At 42.5% G+C, this 19,240-nt stretch overlaps 1 protein-coding gene across 10 annotated transcripts in view; it reads right to left on the reverse strand.

Moving 5' to 3' along the window:
- Positions 1-18,337, reverse strand: part of UAP1 (UDP-N-acetylglucosamine pyrophosphorylase 1) — a 34,858-nt gene extending 16,521 nt beyond the window's left edge. For 2 of the 10 annotated variants that reach the window (XM_070266301.1, XM_070266299.1), the window contains exons 1-3: positions 18,070-18,337; positions 10,600-10,936; positions 1,265-1,469 (exon numbers count right to left, since the gene is read on the reverse strand). In XM_070266301.1, the coding sequence (XP_070122402.1) occupies positions 1,265-1,469; positions 10,600-10,879 (485 nt within the window). In that variant the 5' untranslated portion in view covers positions 10,880-10,936; positions 18,070-18,337. 10 annotated transcript variants of the gene reach the window in all.
- Between the last annotated feature and the right edge of the window lie 903 nt (positions 18,338-19,240).

A 19,240-nucleotide genomic window follows, 5' to 3' on the forward strand; every position in this document is an offset into this window, starting at 1 on the left:
GAAATTCTGAGTTGTAAAGAAAAAGAAAAAAATCCAACATGATAGTGGGAGCCAGGGCTGTCAGTAGAATGTGGCTGCTTAGAACACAAATGCCCCTCAAAAATCCCCAAAGGAATCAAGATGAAAAAAACTGTTCACAGCAGGCCAATATCCTTGTTGAGAAGAGCTAGAAAAGCTGGGAAAACTACAAAAAGCCTATTTTTAAAGGCATCAGAAAGCAAGAGAAGCAACATGAATTGGAACTAAAATTCAAGACAGTGAGAATCTTTCAAAGGGGAGCTAAGGATATGCAGCTGCCTTTTCCTGAGGGTATGTGCTGATCTGGGGGAGTCTGGGCTTGGACCAGGCAGAAGGACAGAAAACCCAGCGGAGCTTTTGTTTGTCACATGGGGCTGAAATAACAAGATGAGGGACCTGAGGGATCCCAAACACACAGCTGGTTTCCTCCTCAAAACATGCTAACTTTCAAAGCTGCTCTGGGCCAGAGATTAAAGTGCTAAATCAAAAACTTCTACAAAGCAGAGCAGAACTTCCCGTAATCTCTTGGTGCCTGGGAGACAAATGCTGGCCGAGACAGGCCCTGAGAACATGGGATACCAGCAGAGACCGAGAACCCAAGTGTGGTCCCAGCAGAGAAGCAGAGGAGCTTTCAGCTGCTGTGTGTGGGGGAAGGGTGGGGTTTCGGGAGGGCTGGCTTGCCTGGGACTTAAGGACATGAGTTTCTAGATGAGAGAACTCACTGAGTTCCCAGAGCAGTGACTGAAAATAGACCCAGACCATGCTGTCATGAAATTTCAGATACTAAAGATAAGAAGACACCCTACATGCTTTCAGAGAGAGAGAGAGAGGAAAAAAAAAAGATTGGGAATCAGAATGGCAACAGACCTCTCAACAGCCATGCCAGAAACAATAGAACAATGCCTTCAAATTTCAGAGGGAAACTGCTTTTCAATCAGAAATTTTATACACAGACAAACTACCAATCACTGTGAAGTTTCTAGACTGAGAGAACCCACTGAGTATCCAAAGGTACTGAGGTAGAGATGTTAAAGTTGGCGGTGAGTATATGTTGCCCATTAAAGCTATGGCGATCGTCTATCCAGCTATAATACATATTACTTTTAGCATATATAGTAAATTACAGCTCCCAAGAAAATCAGTAATAACAGGAAATATGTCTGCTTATGAATAAAGTATATATGGATTTTGAATGTTATAAACCAATATATGTTCAGACACTCTCCCATAACGAGACATATCTTACCATGGAATGATGCATTTGTTGCCGTGATATTTTTCAGCCAACTGTTGAAGCTTCAGGATACGCTCTGCTTGAATCTGAAAAAGTGTCTTATGCGATGGCAAACCAACATCATACATGCCCTTGGGATATGCAACACCGAGTCTTGTTCCCTGCCCACCAGCTAGAAGAAGAACTGCTACTTTGTTCTGAGAAATCTGGAAAAGTCCTAGAAAAGAAAACACTTGTATCATAAAACCTCTATAATTCAACACTTAGGATTATATATTCAAAGGTAGCAGCAAAGAGTCACCCTATCTGCATAAGGCGTAAAGAACAAGAAATCCACATGGAATCATGTTTGACTATCTTGCTAACAAAAACATTTTTTTTTCCTTAAGATTGGAACCTCAGCTAACATCTGTTGCCAGTCTTTTTTTTTCTTCTTCTTCTCCTCCTCCCCAAAGCCCCCCAGTACATAGTTGTACATTCTAGTTATGAGTGCCTCTGGTTGTGCTATGCGGGACACCACCTCATCGTAGCCTAATGAGTGGTGCCATGTCCACGCCCAGGATCCAAACCGGTGAAACCCTGGGCCACCAAAACAGAGCGCGCAAACTTAACCATTCGGCCACGGAGCTGGCCCCACAAAAACATTTTTATTATTAAAAAATTAAATTTATATAACCCAATCAAACACCAAACAATGACTAATATACTTTAATGAACTAAAAATTTTTTCCCGCTAACATTGGAAGGCAAAGACAAGAGATGCTACAAATGTTTTACAAGTTCTTGACTGCTTATTAGATGTGCCAAGTCAAGAAAAAGACAGGATAAAAGAAGACCTAGGCTTCAGGATGAAGGATGATGCTATTAAATCATCTCCAGCCCATAAATCAATAATAAATAACTAATTAATGAGCATGAAAACATACCAGGCAAGCTACCATCCAGCAAACATAAATAAAAGACACCCTCAGTTAGAAAAACAGTAATGGTTAAGAAGCCAGGTTCTGACGTCAGGAAACCAACTCAACTGAATGAGCTTAAGGGATTTACCTGCAAAAGGGCATCAGGAGACTTTGTGGGGTGATGGAAACGCTCTATATCTTGACAGTGGTGGTAGTTACATGGGTGCATAAATTGTTAAAAACTCATAAAAACCACTGCATTTTATTGCACTTAATTATACTTCAATAAAACTGATTAAATGCCTTTTTTTTTTTTTTTAAGATTTTTTATTTTTTCCTTTTTCTCCCCAAAGCCCCCTGGTACATAGTTGTACATTCTTCGTTGTGGGTCCTTCTAGTTGTGGCATGTGGGACGCTGCCTCAGCGTGGTTTGATGAGCAGTGCCATGTCCGCACCCAGGATTCGAACCAATGAAACACTGGGCCGCCGGCAGTGGAGCACGCAAACTTAACCACTCGGCCACGGGGCCAGCCACTAAATGCCTTTTTTTTTTAATGGGCCATCTATAACAGTTCAGAAGGACATAAAACTCAGTCTTTTCGTTACTGATTTACTTCTGTCTGGAAGCCAGTCAGTTTTCACCAGTTGAATATTCAGCAGTAATAACCAAACATAATGCTTGAATAAAAATACTATTCTTTGAATCAAAATAAATTCAAGATGGATTTAAGATCCAAATGCAAATAAATGAAACTGTAAATACTATTAAAAGACAGAGGCTCTCAGTTTGGATTTAAAAAAACAAAACAAAATCTTGCCATATCGCATTTTTAAGGGCCACCTCATCACTCTAAGGTAGACAGTCTCAGCACCACAAGGCAGAGCAGCTTGCGGGAAAAGGCAACATGGACACTGGGTCTCTGGGAAGCTGGAAAAGCTGTAAAATGTCAGATGGGCTAAGGCAATGCTTGATGGGTTTTGTTCCTGTTTTCTGAATTTCATACTTTCGTTAAAATTCTCAGAAATTCTATGAACAAACCTGGCCACTGTTCACATTTGCAAGCCAACCCAGAGGGGGCAGTGGTGGCCAGTATCAATTATTACTATTTTTTTCATATCCTTAGGTAATGTGGGTTTGTCTAGTTTACTAACTTTGTGCTCCATGTGTTTTTGATAGATTAGGCTTTCCTAAAGCTAAGATACTAGTATGTCAAGAACTTAAAGAAATATTCTAAATAAACCCATCATAAAGTGAGAACTGTCCCCAGTCCTGACTCTACCACCTGTCTTCATTAGTAAACATGCACAGCCCAAGGACATTATTCAGTGGCTATGTTTTCAATCAAAAAATTTAAAAGCACATTAGATATTTCCATAATCTTCCCCTTTGATATGAAGCTGACCTTAACTACCTGAGACTTAATTTTCTCTCTTTCTCCTTTTCCCGAAACCAGAATGTTGTTATTTTCTCCAAAGCATTTCACTGTACCTTATCAGAGTTTAAAAAAAAATAAAATCAGGGAGAACATTACACCTCAAAGTAATCTAAGAGGTAGGTATAATTTTCCCCATTTTAGAGATAATAGGCTCAGAGAAATTAAGGGTCTTGCCCAAGGTCACATGGCTAGTAAAGGTGAACAAGGATTAGAACCTGACTCCAGGGCCTACTCACCAGGCACTCCACGGCCCCCAGCAGTCTCCTATCACACTCAAACATTTCACAGACACATTACAGCATCATAATTTTGAGAGGTGTACACTTCCCTTCATATTTCTTTCTTGCCCCTTCTTCTCCTTTCCAGTGAATTCATGAGAGGTTGTGCTGCCTTTTTGAAACCTATCTTACCCCCGCCCTACACGAATGGAAAAGTGCCCACCTTCTCCAAAACTTGCCAAACACTGACATTTCTAACAGCACTCCAGATCTGTATCCGCCTTAAGCAAGCCCCATGACCACCATGCAACAAAGAGAGACTGAGATGAAGTAATCTGGAGGGAGCAGAGACTAGAAGGCAGTTTTGAAAACTGTTTTACATTTTATTACTCCCTGCATTATCAAAGAAACTATGGTTTCTAGGGAATACATTTAATTCTGCTGTCATTCACCCAAAAAGCATTATTTTAAAATATAGGTCCACAATCCCTTACCTAACCCTGTAAGTCAGCTTTGTTTTAGAATGCAGAACTCTTTGAAGTTCAGAAAAAGAATATAATACACATATGTTATGTTATATCCCCAGCAGATCTGAGACAGCAGCCTGTAATCACATTACAAGGGATAAATTCAGGTCAGTTTTTGCTACAAAACAGGTTTTGTACCCTTTTAGAACTGCAGATAAATAGCTTCGTCCTGTCTGGACCCTCACCTACCACTAAAGGTGTTAGAATCAGAAATATTTCTAAATATCTTCAGAAAAGTCCCCGAGAAAGGGCCCAGCCGAGTGGTTAAAGTTCCATGGGTTCAGATCCTGGATGCGGACCTACTCCACTCACTAGCCATGCCACGGAGGTGTCCCACATACAAAACAGAGAAGACTGGCACAGATCTTAGCTCAGGGCTGGTCTTCCTCAACCAAAAAAAAAAGTAAAAAAAAGAGGAAGATTGGCAACAGATGTTAGCTCAGGGCGAATCTTTCTCAGTGGGAAAAAAAGTCCCTGATAAATATCTGGACACAGAGGCCTTTGTTCTGTTTGTACTATTTACTTTCTTCATAGGTCATGTGTTTTAAGTTGTTTTACTTTTAATGTGGCTCTAGTCATCCTTCCAGACAGCTATTTTTTTTTTTTTTTGAGGAAGACTGGCCCTGAGCTAACATCCGTGCCCATCTTCCTCTACCTCATATGTGGGACGCCTGCCACAGCATGGCTTGTCAAGTGGTACCATGTCCACACCCGGGATCCAACACATCAAACCCTGGGCCGCTGAAGCGTAACGTGCACATTTAACCACTGTGCCACTAGGCTGGCCCCTTTAAGACATCTTACTTTTCACCTTTGACCCAAAGGTAAGTTATTTCCCTCAGCTACGTTACCTGTAAAACTCCCAGTCAACTGTGTCTCAGCTGCTGACCTGATGGCCATCCAACATCAAATAGTGTGTCCAGAGGTTCTAACCAGTTACCCAGATATCATTGTATAAACTTCTCTCTTCCTTGGATCTATTCCCCACACTACTGCTTCATTCGTTTTCCAAATTTTCCACTTTTTAAGCCTTGCTAACCAGCAGCTCAGTGGCCTCATTCTTCATTCAAATAAGTGGCACATGTTTGTTTCCTAAGTCCCTGTCTGCCATACTGTCTTCAATTCCTTCCATCCATGGAGCTGAGAACCCATCTGATCACTACGTCTGAAGAGCAGCATTGAGATTATGCCTGCCACGTGTACATTTCCAGGCAAGTCTCCATTTACATCTCATCTCCATCTAGCCACAACTATTTCAATGAGCCATAACACCACCCATATATATTTTCAGTAAAAGGTTTCTGCATTAAATTCTTCCTGCTTATGCATCTCACTTAGGGGCAGAGACAAACAAGAGGAAAGAAAGCACTCCCCAGATGCCAAGCTGCAACTCTAGGCCAGCTGCAATTCAAGAACTAAATGCGGCTACAGCTGTTGTTAACAGCATCAGATTGTGTGTACACTGGCTGAAGAACTCATCCACTTCATCTGTGTTACCACAATAAACCTGCAAGGTTTATCCAAAGTATGTAACGCATAAATTAGTATCTGTCTTATAATAACTGATAAAATACTGCTTGAAATTAAGTGGGCCAATAAAATGCAGTAAGCCTTTTAGTTATATGGCATTAATACATGATTTCAAACTGTATTTGGCATAACATAAGTTTTATATTGGCAGCACGGCACCTATCTGAAAAACAGTAACAGATTATAAATGTACCTAATGCGTGTGACACTTAGGAAATTAGGAACTTCTCCTATCCCAAAACAACTTCTGAAGAAATATGAAAAAAACATGAAAAGTACATCACTGTATCATCCTTTCCATCTTTTCATTATAGGACACAAGAATTAATAACTTTCCTAGAGAGGGCACCTAACACAGGCCAAAGCAGAGGTTAAAAAAAAAGAATCAAGCCAGAGCAAGCCGTTTCCAGAGCTGGAGAATATCTCTCTCCTTGGAGAGTCTTGCACCGCAGGCCCTACAGATCTGAGCACTTTTCCTGATAATATTTACGTAAGAAAGAGGCGTTTACAGTGACGTGTCACGGATCAAATACTTCCTGAATGACTTCCTGCTTGGACTAGTTCCTCTCGTACACTTTGATTTGGGCAGGTGTCTGAAACAAGGAAGACAGCACAGGTGCTTTTGAAGTAAGTATTGCCAGAACTTTCCATTTAAATTGCCAACACTCTAGGTGACAGTGGGGTAAAGAGCCTATTCAACCGGTGGAAATAAAGGAAGACTGACCAAGAAAGTTAGTCGGAGGAGATATTTTAAGTCTTTAATATTTAATCACATTTTACAACTGAAACTATTATTTTATAGATTAACTATTTCCCTAAAATTTTAAGCACAAAAACAGACTAGTAAGAGAAATCGCAATTTGAACCAGCTATAGATACTGGGGGACTATTGTGAATTTCTTTAGGTATAATAATAGTATTGTGAGTAGTAAGAAAATGTCCATATATTTAGAGATGCATCCTGAACTATATGAGGGTAAAAACAAATGATATTCGAGATTTGCCTTAAAATACTACAACAGGCCCAGCCCCAGTGGTCTAGTGGTCAAGTTCATCATGCTCTGCCTCAGTAGCCCGGGTTTAGTTCCCGGGCACACACCTACACCACTTGTCTGTCAGCGGCCATGCTGTGGTGGTGACTCACATACAAAAAGAAGAAGACTGACAACAGATATTAGCTCAGGGCCAATCTTCCTCAGCAAAAACAACCAACAAAAAAAACCACTATAGCAAAGAAAAGGGGGAATGGATGAAGCAAAAGTAGCAAAACTTTGATAATTATTTAATCAAGGTAATGCATATGTCAGAGTTTATCATAGTATTTTGTCTCCAAATATCTGTTTCAAAATATGCTTGAAATCTTTCATAATAACAAATTCTTACACAGGCTTCAAAATTATACATAATCCCAGTGTGTGTGAATACGTAAGAAAATACTATAAAATATTACTAGTGAGTATTATCTCTGGACTGTAGGATGGTAGAGATTTGTATTTTTTCGTCTGTAATTTTAAGTATTCTCCAATTTCCCTAAGATAAGCATGTGTTACTTTTAAAATAAATCTAGGGGCTGGCCCCGTGGCCGAGGAGTTGAGTTTGCGTGCTCCGATGCAGGCGGCCCAGTGTTTCATTGGTTCGAATCCTGGGCGCGGACATGGCACTGCTCATCAAAAACCACACTGAGGCAGCGTCCCACATGCCACAACTAGAAGGACCCACAACAAAGAATATACAACTATGTACCAGGGGGCTTTGGGGAGAAAAAGGAAAAAAATAAAATCTTTAAAATAAATCTCTTATAAGTACCACTGCACTAAATTTCAGAAAATGTGGCAGAGATAGTGTTATGAATACATTTTCCCCTAAACAATCCATTTACTTTTCTACCACAGTGCCATATGGTAGATTAAGATCAATTTTAAAAATCTCTCATAGGCAAAAAAGACTAATACTGAATATTTATTTGTTATTATAATATAAATCTGCAAGACTGTTTCATGTTCAGTATAAGCATACATTTCTTTTAATAAAGAACGAGGGGGTTTATTGAGCAAATATAAAATATATTTTCCCCGTGTATCTTCACTAACATGATATTCTCCTCAAAGCTTCTAATTACTTCCCTCAAGATCTTGGTTTCATAAGAGAGATTTTTCAGTTGCTCCTCTACGTTCCATTTTCTACACCTGGCCAGAACACTTGGAGAGTTAAAACCAGATCGCTCCTCAATAAGGAGCACAGTGGTCACTTTTGTATTTATTCTTATGAAATAATTTACCACCCTAGGTGCTCAAACGTCTATTATAATGTCAGTACCCACCAGACACTTAGAAATGACCATACCATGCTTTTACTTCCCCCATCCTGGGGGGTGGGGGGGTGAACTGTCTTTGATATAATTATCAGGATCTTCCTACTATCTGAAACTGCATCATAATCTTCACAATGGCAATCTCTTCCCTCTGATAACCTACTGCAGAAACTTCACTTTGTTAAGAATTTTGCACACACGTGGCAGTTTCTGGCTAAGTGAAAGGATATAATGTCAGTTACAAAGTCTCCTTCTCCACCCCTACTGTTTAAGCCACAAATAAATATTGTTCCCTTGACAGTAAGCCAAAAGGAAGTTTGCATTGCACTTTCTTATACTAGACTTGCTTATTATAGTTCTGGATTTTAGTTTAAATGAAAAGTCATAAATAGACTAAAGTTCCACAGACTCCAACAAAAAGGTCAAAAAGAAGACTCAAATTATAAGAAATGTGGATTGTTACTCATGGTCCCCATTATACCAGGTCAAATCTTTGGCTTTCCATAAGAGTCAATTCTAAGGCTTCATTCCCATAGGATCTCAAGGGAAAAAACAGGCATCTGGGATACAAGAGAGTAAGCAGAGGCCTGTGCGGCTTTGGTTTGGAAACCCAGGGAAGGAGGGGATTACTGAATCTCAAGTTAGCAGAGGCCTCACTGTTACTAAAGCTCTCCATTCAGAAGGATCCACCTGGAAGTCACTCTCTCTCAGCTTCGTGGCAGAGCCCTATTCTGAGTATGAAGCTAGGTTAGCCACGAACAAGCATTTTAGATCTGAAAGGGCCCTCCTTGAAGATCATCCAATTATTTTCAAAGTTTCTTAATCACCAACTCCTTTTAAATAAAACTGCATGTGAAGATCAAATACATAAAAGAGGTCAGGGACAACTGCTCCTGCAGTGGGGAGAGGAAGGGACTGGAGAGCTAGCTGTTCAGTATCCGTTCCCTCCTCCCTACAGGAGACAGTTTCCCCAGCAGTGGAACCCCTAGGGCTCTTTGGAAGGAGTCTGAAAATCAGTAAAGCTGTAAGCCCAGAGAAGGATATGGGGAGGTATACAGAAGACTGATAATGGCGGTCATCTTTCATTTTTTGTGGGGGGGCAGGGAGTGCCAAAGAGTGGAAGACAAAATAAAAACAGCCATGGTGTGGGAGACTATAAGGTTATATGTAAAATATTATTGCACATCTATAAAAGTAAGTATGTATGTAACCAAGTGCTAGGTGGCAATGTAAGCAAATAAAAACAGATTTGATGGGGTTACAGGCAATCTCTCCATAGTATTTGTTATTTTGATATTATTTTTGAAATGCTGTCTTTTAAAAAGAAAAGAAAAGCATTAGTCCCATCTGTGGATTCTACAGTTGAAGAAATGCAGTCCAGATTTGACAAAGAGCATGTACCAACACTCAAGGACCTAAGCTGAACTGTTTAGTCCCTTTTACTTACAGATGAGTAGATTATAAAAACCACAACTCTAAACTCCAGCAAAAAAGCTACAATTGAGCTACTCTGCCATTCTCAAAAGCACTAATTAGTACTAGTTACTGGGGACAGATTTTAGGATACATTTCAGAAGAAAAAGCATTGGGGCAATTCAACAAACATTTATCGACCAACTTATAACTTGTAAAACCCTGTTCTAAACGCTTTGTGACAAACACAGACAACTGGGACTAGGACGTGGGCTGTTCTTTAAGAGTTTACAATGTTATGATGATGACAAACATAAACAACTTTTATTAAAGAAAACCATGGACAAATAACTCCAGCTTAGAACACTGAAGCAAAAGGCGTGGATCAAACAGTATGTGTGGTGAACCTTAAAGAATGAGTCTAAGTTCCCCAAGTGGCAGAGTCACTGCACTGCACAACCCCAGGAGACAGCCTTACAAGGTGAGCCACCTGAGAGAGAAGGGGCAAAGGCCAGACCAAGCTAGGGATAAACATGAGCAAAGGCAGGAAAGGCACAATCCAGTGTTCAGAGGAAGGTGAATTATTGGGTCCAGTTAAAATGTGTGGGGCGGTGGAATGGAAAGTAATATAGGAGACAAGATTTGAAACAAAGGATAGGCCAGGTTAGGGAAGGTTTTTAGATTAAGCCAACAGAAACTGAAAGACTGAACTTGTGCTTCAGGAAGAGAAATCTAGTAGAAGCACAGAAATTGAGGAGGGAAAGTGACTAGAGGCAAATTAAGACTTGAATGAGAAGAGCCTTGAATCAGGCGCCAGAAATGAAGAGAGAATGAAGGGACCAGCAACCAGAGACAGAGCAGAGGTCTTGGCTACACAACCTGTCACTTTCTGATTGGTCACCATGTGTAAGGTAGTATGAGAGACAAACATCAATTACATGATTCAGTTACTTCAACAATTTTAGTCTATCTCATAACAAACTTTAGAACAAATATTCACATGAGAGTACCTTCACTTTCCCAGGCCTGGAGCTGATCCTGATCCCTAGTGGCACTGCCCAACACCTCTCGAGGGACAGGTTCCATTCGTGCATCCACCTTCTCTTGCTGAGAGGACTGGTTAAATCCTTCAATGGCCTTTTGGAAAAAGAAGTTCAGCTCCTCAAAGTTCATGCCCTGGAGCTCTGCATAAAGTTCTACCTGTTGGGCTTCTTCCAGTTCATTCCAGAACTGCAGCAGGTGTTCTTGCCCAGCTTTGGACAACCTGAGTCTGAGGTCATTAACATTCATAATGCTCTGGTAGCCAAGCTTTGTGAAAATAGGCGTGTAATTTCCGTACCTGTAAACCTAAAAGAGAAAAGGAATCAATAGTAGGTCATGGTCTAACCTCTAAACCCGAGGAGTTTTTCCTACTAAAAATAAGTACATTTAAAGAACTTGATATTAAGGAGATGAACTTCTGCTTGTCCGTCACAATATCTGTAAGGGATCAAACTTGTAAGATGATACTGATTAGCATTACATGCCAGGCGCTGCACTGAGTACTTGACCTACATGGTCTCATTTAATTTTCAACAACTCTATGATATAGATACTAGTATTACCACTACTTTACAGTTGAGGAGACTGAGGCATAGAGAGGCAAAGCAACCTGGCCAACTGGTAGAGCTGGGAATGTGAACTCCAGGGCCCACACCATTTAACCATCACATTTAGTCGCGTCTGTGTTATTCCTCTGACCACTAAGCTACCGATGAAAGAACACCTGACTGCTTAATATTTCAACTGCTCTCCTTTTATCTCTAATGATGGAAACAACGCTGTTGTATTCAGAATACAACAAAATTCAAGAACACAGGACCACTTATAGTCACGAAAAATACATTTTATTGCAATAGCGACTTCTGCAGACAAGCAATAAAAAGATGTCTATTATCTTTACAAAGAATTAAGCCCTAAAGGGACAAGCAATACACATAACAATCAATGGAAAAGACAGTGTTTTTTAAGAGCATTCTGTGATAATATGGTAAAATTTTAAAGTGCATAGTACTAAAAAAACAAGAGAACGAAGAAATATTTCATCCACTCATCTAATACAGATAAATGCAAGAGAAGACAGGTGTTGTTTAGAAAGAGTTCACAAAGGAAGCATGATCTAGCCATGCCTCAAGGGTTGAGCAGATTCTATAGATAAGATTAGGAACAAGCAGAGCCAGACGGCCATGAGGAGTAAGCGTGTACGGGATGGAGAGCAGGAAGAAAGGTGAAGTTTTACGTAGAATGTTTGGAAATGACGTAGAGTAGGGCTAAACCATGAAGAGCCTTGAAAACTAAGCAGAGGAATTTAGCTTAACAGAACAAGGAAGAGTCAACAGTAGATTATTAAATGGGCAGTGTCACCATGCTGTAGAGAGACAAGAAGAAAGACCAATGGCAAAAAATAGATTGTAAGAGGAACAACTAGAAGCGTTGTTAAAAGACAACTGCAGGTATGAAATCCAAAGGCCTGAACCAGATTATCTACAGGGGAAATAAGAGTGAAAGGGATAAATCTGAGGGTCACTGTAAAGAACCGTCACCACATTATAACTGAAACAGCCTACTGTCTTCTCCTCCTATAAGAATAGCGAAAGGTAATACACACAGCTATTCAAAGCAAAAGTCTGGAGTTCAGCTGAGTTACTTAATTTCCTCAGGCCTCAGTTTCCTTACCTGTAAATAACAGGGGTTAACAATATCTACTTCATCAGGACCATTAAATATCAAACACTATTTACCAACTCAAGTCAAGAGAACTCACATCTAGGACTCCCTGAGGTGGCAATAATAGCACCTAACACATGTCACTTACTGTGTGGCAGTACAATTCTTACTGCTTTATAGATACTGGTTCGTTTAATCCTCAAAACTGTTACTGGGCTTACTTTACAGAGGAAGAAACTCAGCTACAGAGAGAACTCCCAAACTAGTAAAGCAATAGAACTGGGATTCAAATCCTGACAGCCTGACTCCTAAATTCATGCTCTTAACCATTAAGTTATACTGCCTCCCAAGAGAAAGACGACTCTATGTGTGTGTGTGCGTGTGTGTAAAAGAGACAGGTGGCGAGAGAGAGAGAAAGGGAAACGTTATTCATACTTTATTTATTCAGAAATATAAACACAACTGATGTTCTTATATCTGACTCACTTGGCAGAAATGAGTCCACAAGGCAACAGAATCGAGAAAGAAAATGCACAGGACGCACAGAGAGAAACTCTACAGGATGAGTAAATACTTCCCTTCAAAAAGCATTATTACTTTTTATTCTATATTGGGTATGTTGATCCAAATCAGAAATTGCTTAGAAATAATTTTAACTACTGTCCATTCAAAAATAAATTCGAGAAAGATATTATCATCCAACAGAGACAGTCACATAACTTCTAGATGTTTTTTCTTTTAATTAGATGCCCCCTAAAATTGAACTGACAGACTGGCTTCATGATTCTTCTTATAAAATCAATTTAAATTAGATTAGCACATAAGATTGAGTATAACATATTCCCAACTTTTAGTTTGATTTGTTACTTAGCTTTACTTCAGGGATAGAATACTTCAAGTGTGAAATGAATGATACTACCTATAAATACACTTTATGAGTTAGCAATGATTCATAACCAAATAAAGGCTTCCATATGAAATGAAAATGAAACCTCATTAAGTGTGGGACGCAGTTCTAGCTTGCTGTCACCTGAGACCTTCATCCCTACCTCCCCGTACTTTCTTCAGTCTTTCTATCTGCTGAAATCGCACCCATCTTTAAAGGCCCACCTCACATACACTAGCTCGAAGTGAATCTTTATGGGCTTGGGAATCAAACAGAACTGACTTTTATTCCTGGCTCTATCGCTTGGCCCAAGTAGCAGACACTTTGAACTTTGGTATCTTCATCTGTAAAATGGGAATAAAAAAATTTTCCTCTCAAGGTTCAGAGGCATAAATTAAGTAATTCTTACAACCAATGAGAAAATGAGGCTAAAAGAGGATACGTGACTTGCCCAAGACTACATACCTAGTAGGTAGGAAAACAGGAATTTTAACCCAGATAAACCTAACTCTAATGCCTATGATCTTTCAACTATACAACATCTCTCATAAAAGCAGAGGAAATACTAAGAATTCAACCCAATTCAACCCGAGGTCTCACTTAAAAAGAGACGCAGGGGCCGGCTCCGTGGCCGAGTGGTTAAGTTCGCGCGCCCCGCTGCGGTGGCCCAGGGTTCGGATCCCGGGCACGGACATGGCACCGCTCGTCAGGCCACGGTGAAGCGGCGTCCCACATCCCACAATTAGAAGGACCTGCAACTAAGACATACAACTGTGTACGGGGGTGGTTTGGGGAGATAAAGCAGGAAAAAAAAGATTGGCAACAGTTGTTAGGCCAGGTGCCAAAAAAAAGAGACGCAGTTCACTTGGTAGTAACCAGCTTTGGAGTCTGCAGTCAGACCGGCTGGGTTCATATCCCAGCTCCACTGTCTCCTAATTTTGTGACCTTGAGCAAGCTATTTAACCTTTCTGTACCTCAAATTTTCTCATCTATAAAATGAGGAGAAACACAGCACTTACCTCTAAGGTTAAGAGGATTAATGAGTCAGTACAACGAAAAGCATTTGAAATAGTAGCTGGCACACAGAAAGCCCTCTCTAAATGCTTCTAGCTACTATTAGAGAAGTGAAATTGTGCTCCAGACTACTAAGATATAGCCTCCTGAACATGAGGAGAGCTACGACTTGAGGTGGGCAGTAGAGGATGAAAAGACATTTGCCAAGGATACAAGTAAGAGAAAATGCAGTCAGTGGGAACAGTATGAAAACTAATTCAAGTAAATAAATGTATTCGAGGAACAAGGCATAGTGTTGAGATATGGGTGGCAAATGGCTATAACTAAGGCTGAATTTTTATCAATGTTGCTATTTCTGTTGATTGAAAGATGATGGGCCCACAACCACTCTTCTCACATATATGAATAGGTTACTGCTAAAGTTTCCTTTTAATATGCAAGGATGCATTAACAGACAATTTGAGAAGGAAAACTATTTAACTTTCATGTGCCATTAATTCATTCAACAAATATTTAATGAGCAATTACTGTCTGCCAAGTCTCTATTTAGGTGATTGAGACACAGCAATGAACCAAGTGACGATGTGCATGCCCACACTGCAGTATAAGACAGACAATTACATAAAATGTCAGGCAGTGCTATGAGACAAGTGCTATGAAGGGAAATAAAGAGGGACAAAGGGCTAAAGAGAAGAGGGGTGATGGTAGGGATTTTAGATGAGATGGTCAGGCAGGGCCTCTGAGACATTTGAGAATATATCTCAATGAAGAGAGAGGCAAGCCCAGTTACTATCTTAGGGAGGAGCATTCTAGGCAGAGGAAGGTGCAAGTGCAGTAGTTCCAAGACAGAATTGTGCTTGGCATGTTCAAGGAAGAGCAAGAAGGCTGATGTGACTGGAACAGAGTGACCAAAGCAAAGAGTGGTTGGAAGGAAGGCTGGAGAAGTGAGCAGAGACCAGATCAAGTAAGGCCTTGTGGTCAAGGGAAGGACTCTGGGGTTTGGGAAGCCAGCAGAGAATTTGGAGCAGGGGAGTATCATGGTCTGATTTAGGCTTTAAAAGGCTCACTCCACTATCGTGTGGGGCAAAAAAGACTGTAATGAAGGCAAAACTGGAAGCAAGCAGACCAGTTAGGGAACTACTGCAATGTAGTCTAAATGAGAGATAACAGGGGCTTAGAGAAGTGGTGAAGGTGGATTCTTGAGGTGGACCTACAAGCTCTGGGAATGGATTGAATGTGGAGAGAGAAAGATAGGAATCAAGCAAAGATGACTACAAGTGGTGGTCCCATTTACCGACGTGGGGAGAGCCTAGGACAGAAGTAGATTTAGGGATATATGTGGAGAGTGGGGGGAATCAATACTTCACTTTTGGTTATGTTATATTTGAGATGCCTATTAGATATCCAAATAGAAATGCTTATAAGACAGCAAAATGTAGTAGTCTAGAGCTCAGAGGTGATACTGGAGCTAAATGTAAAACTTTCAAGGTCATCAGCATACATTATATTAAGTTATGGACTCAATGAGGTTCCCCTAGGCAGTGTAGATACACAAAAAAGCAAAGAGGTCAAGAGACTGAGCCTTGGACACTCATTAGGGTATTAAAAGTCACTTCTATTGATTCATACACGTTTCAAGAGATATGATGCCATTACTTTTGAATTAAAAAAAAAATACATCTTGGGGCTGGCCCTGAGGCTGAGTGGTTGAGTTCGTGCGCTCCGCTTTGGTGGTCCAGGGTTTTGCCAGTTCGGATCCTGGGCACGGACCTAGCACCACTCATCAAGCCACGGTGAGGCAGCATCCCACACAGCACAACCAGAAGGACCTACAACTAGAATGTATAACTGTGTACTGGGGGTGCTTTGGGGAGAAGAAAAATAAATAATAATAAAAAAACATTGGCAACAGATGTTAGCTCAGGTGCCAATCTTTAAAAAAGAAAAAAATACATCATATAAAAAAAGACAGTGGAGAGACATAAGTTTGTATTAAACTATTTTCCAAGGAATGGGGTCTTTCCTAAGGTTTCATCTATACTACTGCTTTTGCCCAGATTTAAGGGATCATTCTAGAGTGAGAGGATCAGCAGGGAACCAGGTAACTGAAAAGTAGGAAGTCTTGGTTCTTGGTCCCTCGCTAATATTTGACCCTATGCAAACCATTTCACTCCCAGTGCATACACTTCCTCATGAAGATAATACAACCAGGCTTTCTCACACACCCTCAAATGAGAGTCGAGAGTGGAGAGTGCTCTGCCTACTAAAATACACATGCAAACATATAACACTTTAAGATATAAATCAAATCATTAGATACCTATCCACCTTCAGATGCTTGAGAAAATGGATTCATGCAAATAAGACACTCAGGTTAAACTGTGGTACCTGGGCCTAGACCACCGGTCACATGTCCTCATTTAAATAACATGTAAACGTTTCTAATATAACAACTATACTTTAGTTTTGGACAAGAATTATTTATCTATGACTATTTTTGAGGCAAATAGAACCACTTCCATGCCACAAAAAACAGTACCATTTTCCCCATTAATTCTGATAAGAGGTGTGCACGTGTGTGTAATGGTAAGCAGTAGTAAACAGGAAAGTTAGACTAGGATTTTTATTTTGACAACCAAAGTCTGAAAAAGTTGATCTGCTCTAGACATTACAACAGAACTTGATATATGCCCACAGCCTAATACATCTGCGTCAAAAACAATGACAAGCCGGGTAATAATCCACCATTATCAAATATACCTTTATTATAAGAAATGCAGTATTTTCCCCCTCCTTTTCTGGCCTCTTTCCTGCCCCTATCTCTGCTGCTATACTATGACCCAAAAATTAATAAGTAAACCTCTTAGAGCTTTTGAAAAATACTCTTGGGGTTGAGCCGTAACCACTGAATCCTATAAACGCCTGACAGCACAGCCTATGAAGTCTTTCTTAGTCCCAGCTGAGGGAGCTAACTCACTAACAGAAGGAATAGAAACTGCCTTCAGCCTCCTGCAAACCCTCCGGTCCACCCCTAGTGACTTTCACCTAAAAGTCCTTAAACTAAAAGCACTACATGATGACATATACATATTATCATAATCACTACTACTGGATTTCAAATTCCATAAACCACAGACAGATGAATACAGCACAGCGTCGGGCCAAACCTAATCAAATCTTCAAGAAGCCATATGTTCAGCACACGTGTGCTCTCAGCCCTCCAATCCCATCCTTCTGCTCGGCCAAGCCAGGGGAAACCCAGAAATTTCAACCCTCTCCCACTACCACTATTCGAACGAACAAAAAGTGGCAAGTAGGTTTTGTCCCATTCTCATGTTCCCCACAAGTATCTCCAATCCTTGTTGTCAACGCTCTCAATTCTTTTCCTCATAGGTTCAAGACACCCCAACCCGCTCCCACCGGACAGTTCCAACGACGACTCGCCCCCACTGGAAGCCCCCCAAGCGTGGCATAACTATGCATGAGGCCCAAGCCTGAGAACCTCAAGGCCCCTACCCCCATCCAGGTGCGGGCCCACTCCCAACAGCTTGACAAACCCCATTCCAGAATCCACCCCAAATCTTCCGCTCTCAAAGGCCACCGGCCCATCTGGGGAGTCCTCATCCCACCCCCAGGTCAGACACTCCCAGAGGGTCGCCGACAAGAGAAACGCCCGCGAGGGGCGCGGGGCGGGGCGGGGCGTGCAGGCGGTTTCCTCGCGGGGGCCAGGCTGCTGGCGCTGTGCGCGTACGTGCGCCGCGGTCCACGTCGGCGTGCGTGGCGGGCCGGCCCCCAGGCCGTCCCGGGTCAGGGCCCCGCCGACCCCTCGCGGTGGCGGGGGAAGGAGCCAGCGAGCCGGCTAGGGGCCCCTCACCTCCCTCGACGCGATGGCAGCTCCGCCCGGCTTCGGCTTCTTCGGCGCGGCCACTCATCAGCGTCCCTCGCCCGCTCCGAATATATACCCTCATCCGGGGGGCCGGGGCGGCGGGGCGGGCCGCGAGCTGGGCCGGGGGGAGCGCCGGCCCCGGCCACCCCGCCCCTCTCCAGCCGCGACGAGTGGCTGCCCGCGCGGGGAGGAGCCGACACCGCCCGCCCCGACACGTCAGCGCCGCGAGCTCTGGCGACCAGGCAGGCTCGGCGACGAGGCGGGGGCGGGGCCTGTGAGCGTCACTCATTCTCTGGCCCAATGGGGGCAGCGCCGGCAGTCCTGTCAGCAGACGGCCCCGCCCTACGGCTCGCCAGCGGGCGGGGCGGGGTGTCCATTGCGCCGGTCGGGAGGGGCGGGGCCGGAGTTTGGCTACGGTGCCGTGGGCCGGGTGCTTGGAGCCGCGACGTCACCAGGTCGTAGCGCGAGGTGCGGGCCGGCGACTCTTAGTAACCCCTTTGGCCCAGCGGCTCGGGGCTCACCCCGCGTCCAGAAGCAGACCGCGGAGCTGGGCGGGGAGCTGTGTCATCCGGGTGGCGGGTGTCTGATCGCCCACGCGGATGGTTGCGAAAGAGCCGCCGATTTCTGTGCTGAACTCTGAAGGGCGGACGTGGCGCGCCCTCTGACCTTGGCTAGTTACTTCGCCTCGAGCTGGCCGGGTGCCTGGCAGGGCCCCATACTCTGTCTGTTACATGGTGAAGCGCGTGAAGCGATCCAGGCCCGTTTACTTTTGCACAAACAGGCACGAAAGGAGAGAGGAGATGTAAACAGGTGTTCTGTTAGCTACGTGAGGCAGTGAAAAGCGCGCCAGTGAGTGTGAGCCAAGTGTCAGCTTTGTGTGACTGAGGCCTTGAGCTCCGTGGACCTCAGTATCCAGCACGAAAATGGTTGGACTGGATGACCTCCACACCCATTGCAGGCCTGGTGTTTATAATCGCTTGTCGTATACCGTCAGTCCTGTTCTATAACCCTGTGTGCATTTCCATATGCAGATTATATGCTCAGCGCTGTGCCCTTAGAAGCTGTTTCCATTTAAAGTTGCGTTGCGCTTTGCCGTTCTTTGCAAGCAGTCCAGTGTGTTGAAATACCAAAAACACCTAGATTTAACATAGCACCTTTC

The sequence above is a fragment of the Equus caballus genome, chromosome 5 (genome assembly GCF_041296265.1).
Source record: "Equus caballus isolate H_3958 breed thoroughbred chromosome 5, TB-T2T, whole genome shotgun sequence".
In the NCBI taxonomy this organism is placed as follows: domain Eukaryota; kingdom Metazoa; phylum Chordata; class Mammalia; order Perissodactyla; family Equidae; genus Equus; species Equus caballus.